The 6000-nt window shown below is 42.7% G+C and overlaps 1 protein-coding gene across 1 annotated transcript in view; it reads right to left on the bottom strand.

Annotated features, from left to right (window-relative positions):
• Window positions 1-590: 590 nt before the first annotated feature.
• The window catches only part of TAF4B (TATA-box binding protein associated factor 4b), a 70399-nt gene continuing 64989 nt past the window's right edge, over window positions 591-6000 (bottom strand). The window contains exon 15 of the mRNA XM_071418532.1: window positions 591-1608. Within this exon, the coding sequence (XP_071274633.1) occupies window positions 1444-1608 (165 nt within the window). The 3' untranslated portion in view covers window positions 591-1443. The remainder of the gene's footprint in view (window positions 1609-6000) is intronic.

Genomic DNA, 6000 nt, shown 5'->3' with positions numbered 1-6000 from the left:
GTGTGAACTGTTTTTGCTTCAAGTTTTGAAGCAGCATGCCAAGTAACCCTAGGAAGCTTGTTTTTTGTCAAAGAAAAGAAAATTCAGCAGGAAGCCATTCAATAGTTGGTCAGAGCATGGTGCTGATAATGTTCTGTGTTCAATTCCTGTGCAGGCCGTTCACTTTAGAGTTGGACTCTATGATCCTTGGGGTAGGTTCCTTCCAACTCAGGATATTCTGTGATTCTCTGAATGCAGTCAGTGTCTTTCCCACCAGTCCTGGGAAACAGCCATGCTATACAGTGCTGTGTCATGAAAGGCAACATGTTTGGAGCCTGGGAAGAAGGGTGACCCAAAGGGCTTTCCTTCCACCACAAGGCAGTCTTTAACAGCAAGCAGACAATCTTTGAACCTGTTCTAACAGTCTTTATAATCCAGAGTCCTCCTTCTCACTGAATGGGAACAAAGCAACTGTCTAAATTTGAGAAGCTTCCCTGTTACACCACATTAAAGTATCAAAACAATATTCTAAAGCAGTGAATCCTGTGCTTTGCAAACACTGCTCCTCTCCAAGGAGAGTCTTCAGCTCCAGAGTTTCAATGAATCTCAACTTTTCTCTTTTTTGTAGTCAGAACAGGTTTTGTTAATATCTTTCCACATCTATGCTCAAATTCAATGCTATTTCTTTTATTCACAGAAAGATGAACTGTTTTTTCTGTTTACCCTCCCTTTTTAGGATTTTTTATTCCTTTTATTTTTAGTAACTCCAAATTTTCCATGACCATCCAAGTATGCCCTAACTACATTGTGTGATGTACTTCAATCACAATGACTGATTTGTCCTCCTTCCCTCAGTCACCTTCTCAGAGGAAAGGCTGAGGGCAATTGAGGCAAAGTATGGGATACAAAGGACCCCTCATTCCTTTTACTTGCTATTTGGTCTCCACAAGTGGGCATCCAGTAGTAATTCTAAACCCTTTAAAAAAATTTAAGACGTTGAGTCACAGAAGCAATACATTAGCATGTTTACTGACTGCTGGTTCATGATTAAATACAGTTGCCATGCTATGCTGTGCCATTATATTTGCTCCCCTAAATAAGATGGGGTTGGAAGGTGGCACTACACATAGAACAGATGTTGCAGACTCTGGAGTACTGAAGCAAGTGGCATACATTAACTAGGGACACTTATCAAGCCCTCAGAGCTTGTAAGACAGTTCAATGCAAGCAGATAGGTGCTTATGTGTGCAGCTCAGTGTTTTCATTGGTTTACAGACAGATTTAAGCCAAGTATTATTAAAACCTTACAGGTGCTAAGTTAGGTATTTAATAAAAATATTTATCTGTAAACAAAAGTTATCCTTACAACGGATCATTTTCCAGAAACTGGAATTTCAAGACAGTGCAACAATGCTTCAGTGTTATCTTTGGCAGTAGACAGCATGGTGAAATGCAAGATTCAAATCACTTCAGAAGGGCACGGTACAAGCGTAGAGAATGCTTCATCTCCCTCTCTTGTTCCATGCAGAATATCAAGTCCCTGAGACAGACACGGGTTACTCGTGGACAGAGCATCTGCTTCGTAAGGCTAAAACCTGATGATCCAGCAATTCCATTGCTTTTCAAACCCTAAATGGGGGAGAGAGGAAGAAAAAACCCATCAGAAACATTAGAATTTCATGTAAATAGAAGTTTTAACTAAACTGGTTGGATTATAATGCCTATTTGTATAAAACTAGCCCACTGATGTTCAGCTTTCCGCGTTGAAAACCAGCAATCCAAAAAACCTTGCACATTAGATACTGAAAAAGACAAAGCAAGCGCTTGCCAGGTGATGGTTTATTTCAGTCAAAGCAACCACAAAGTTCTTTCTTCCTTTAAAATTATACTAAGATGGTAAGATAAATAACTGCCATTCCACTGAAGTCTGCTAAACAGACTTGCACTGAGAAAACATCAGCCACCTATGAAGAAGGTACTAACACAGTACCTATGCAGAGCCCCAGGTCGTGCACAGCTCTTACTACCGCTTGCTCCAGAGGTTTCCATCTCTTCATGAGGAACTGTCACTGTGGTGCACCCTAGTTTTGAAACATGGCCAGGTGAAACTCATCCCAGCCATCATATGTGCTCTGTCCTTTAAGAGGGCAACAAATACTCAGTGAAAGCATCCAGATATTCAGAACACTGTATTTGAGCCTATCCACCTCAGTCAGCTGCCTTGCTTGGTTATGAAAATATAATTGGTAGGAGATGATGACATTGAGTAGTTTTATATTCAAGCTACTAGAATGAGCAACCCCCACGCTTTCCAAAATGCCCCAAGATTTATTATTAGGGGTGGGGAAGAGGAAGATTACCATGAGCTGCACAATAGACTGGCTACTTATCTTGGAGCCAATCTGTGCTGCACAGCCAGTCTCTTATCACTACTGGAGGGTTCTTGGTAATGAATGTAATTTGTACAAATACGAGTGCTCAGTCTCTGTAACTTCAGCAGGGCAATGCCTGCCAGCATCAACACCACTTGGAGATGGTGTTGCTTGGATGCAGTGTTAACTATATCAATTCTTACCCTAACACTCTCTGCAAGACTTCAGCAAAATGACTTTGCCCACTTTGCTTAGAGAAATCTGTTTAAACCCCCCATTTATTAGAAATGACTACCAGTGCTGGACTACATATAGCAGCAAATGCTACTGTTGTTAGGGTGGAAGCATTGAAATTTATAAAAATATAAAGAGATTCACCAGAGAGCACATGCTAGCCACAGAAAACCCAGGGCACATTGCAGAAATGGAAGCTGTATTTTTTTACAAGCAGCACGCAGGGTATTCAGCACCATTTCATTTGCTTTACAGTCAATACTATTAAACACTATGAAATGCCATCATTTGAAACTTTCAGTTTGTTAAATGGCTCGGAACAAATGCGTGCGTGGGGAAGACTGCTGGCCACATTGCACAGAGGGCACTGCTGTCCTGGTAAGACACAAAAGGGTCACAGTTCAAGTTTGTCATATGACAACCCTGAAGGATCCAAGGGAAAGATAGCTCTGCAATGCAGCTGCCAGCACGGGTTGAAAAGGAGGTCAGTCCAACAGGATGCAGCAGAAGGCCCGAGGCAATGTTATAAATGAAACAAACCCCAAGGGTTTTCAGTAACCCAACAGCAATGTCCTTTATAATTCAAAGAACTTTATTGAGGTGAAAGTATTTTCTCTCTAAATAAGTCATTAGACTGGAAGTCTTACCTTTAAAAAGACACTAAACAAAGCCACCTCAATCCTGTTCACTCTTACAAAAAAGGGAGACAGACAGCACAAATCACCCAGCCTGCTTTGGAAGCTGCTGTAGCTGCAAGATGCTACAACAGGGCAGAAGCACCAAGCTGCCTGAGTTTGAGACAGAGTTAAGGATTTGTTTATTCTTAAATTCCTACCCATCATGCTCAGTGCAGAGACATAAAGCGATATTATGCTGCAATACCACATCCAAAGTCAAAGCTTGTCCTGGGCCCCTGTTTACTAAGACAGCCATTCACAGTTCTATGTTTCCCACAGCATCACTCTGGCTTATCAAAGCTACCGAGCACAGCATTTCAGGGGCCAGGGAGCTCTTTGACAACCAACAGCTCCTACCACAGGGAGCTGTTTGACAACCAACAGCTCCTACCATAACCAACAGCTCCTACCACTTTAAAAGAAAGTGTCCTTCTCTCAAAGTACATGATGGTTTAAAATTAAAGAAGCCAACAGACACCCTAGGTCATTCCAGTCCAGATAGGGGCCATGCTGGGGAACCCACTTTCAAGTGAATTTATGCAGTGCTGAGCACTATTTCCTGTTAGCTACTGTCTTCCACAGTTTGTATTGAAACACTGTTTTTTCCTGGTTTTGTTTTGGAACTTGGACCAAGCAGTGGTCCAAGATCTGCACATCCCAAAGAACCATCACAGACCCCTCTGTTAATGTCCAAGACTTTACTTATGAAATGCCCAGCTCTGAGCTCTCAAGGTGACACAAGGGACACTTTAGGGAGGGTCCTCTGCTGCTCCACTTTAGCAAATTCCTATTGGGCAGGAGGTCGACCTTGTCTGGCCCTAGGCAACAGTCAATAATCCTCTCCTTTAGATCTCACATACCCCTTCCTCAAAAGCACAAAACTTTTGAGACCTGAAAAACACCAGCTCACTCCTTGCTCCCTGACATCTCCTTTATGCTCCTTCCATTTGGGCAGCAACCACTTGTGCCCTGCTGTTTTGGGGGATTCTTCACTGCTAGTCTTCAGCACGCCCCAAGACAGCTTTGTCTGTTTCTAGGGGAAAAGTGCTGCTTTTCAACGAGGTCACAGACAAGTACAAAGATAAACAAATAGAAAATGCATCCCTGTAGAATCAGTTCTAACCAAGGCTACTGCAATCAGCCTGCATCCTCCTTCTGCAACATTTGATTATTAGTGCTCTAACTAGCAACTTCTTTTTTTCTTGCTCTTTTTTGTTTGTTGTGGGTATCACAACTGACAGCTGACAGACCCTGTTTGTAAGCCAGGTGAGGCACTACAGCAATGTAACTGCACCACTGTAAACATCCATCCCAGTACTGAGACCACAACTGGCTTAAAATCAGCCCCAGGAGGTCACAGCAGCAGGAGTCCTGCTTTTGATCTGTCCTCAGAACTGAGCCCAAATCAGCACCTTTTCCACAGCAGCACACTGTCACATTTAGAGCCTTTTATAAACACCTGACAGAGATCAATTGCACTCACTTGGCAGCACAACCCATTGTGGTGCTCCTGCTGTAGTCCCAAGCTGTTGAACAGCCAGTTTCATTCAGAGGTTGCTCTGGAAACCTGTTTAAAGATCTCTAGAGCTCTCTCCAGTGGCTGGATGGAGAATGAAATACCAATTCTCTGAAAAGGTAAGAGTGAAGTTAATACAGAGCCACCATTCCCACCTTACTTCTAGTGTGCAAGGTATCTGGAGCTTGGCATCTGCAAGTTTGGATCATGGATACCAACAAGGATTTCAAAACTGCTCAGAGCTATTCTACAGGTCCTGACACAAAGCTCATAGAGGTCTGCAGATATCTCCCTCCCCACCAAGTTCCACTCAGGTTCAGTGAGCTGTTCCTGGTGGAATACACACTCCCTTCCCAAGTTCAATGACTTCACACCAACCAAAATCCAAAATTTTAAAGCTCTTGGGAGGGAGACACTTTAAGGGAGAAAAGTACTCGGTCAAATGTTTAAAAGTCAAGCCAAGAGTTCTCATTTCAATTTTTGGTGTGGCATAAACATATCACAGGCCCAGAGCCAAGATCCCAAGAGAGCAGATTGTTGTTGCAGCTCTGCTGCACATTATAAAAATACCACCAGCAGAAAGAAGCAAAGTCATGAGACACTTTTCAATGACACCCCCAAACACTGAAAAATGACAGCTGTGTGCAGCAGAGGTGTTGCTAAAAGGTGGTAAGAGCACCTAGTGAATTGAAGCAAAAGCTTCCAGGTTCAACCCCCATATCTGTCACATGTGGTCACACTGAGATCAGGGATATCTACTGTATGCTCTACTTGGTCTCTCAGCTGTAAAACACAGAACACATTCCTGTCTCATAGGAAACAAAGGTTAAAAAACCACTAACACGTTGTGTTCAAGCACTTACCTGAGTCTCCTCCAGCAGCCAGGGGGAAAGGAACAGACCCTGGCAAAATTGTGACCTTTTTGCTCGTACACACAAGTGCCTAATGCAGGCCAGAGAAAACAAAGTGAAAGAAGTTGATAGCAGTCTGGTGGCAAGCCAGCCTACTGATGCTGCCTATTCTAACAAACCTCGGTCTGACAAAAATACTCCCACATTCACAACACTAAAGTATTAGATGACTCAATATTTATAGGATTCTTTATTTAAAAAGAATAAAGTTGGTTGTTTTAGGTTGGGGTCTGGGGATTTTTTATTTTTTTAACCTTATAGATCATTCGGGTAGCTCAAGCCAATGGCTGAAAGACTCAGATTTCTATGTC

Source organism: Agelaius tricolor, unplaced genomic scaffold (genome assembly GCF_023055355.1).
Source record: "Agelaius tricolor isolate 1412-34295 unplaced genomic scaffold, bAgeTri1.0.p SCAF_2, whole genome shotgun sequence".
NCBI lineage: Eukaryota > Metazoa > Chordata > Aves > Passeriformes > Icteridae > Agelaius > Agelaius tricolor.
The sequence above is the reverse complement of the archived record's forward strand: the minus strand, read 5'-3'. Positions and strand labels throughout refer to the sequence as shown.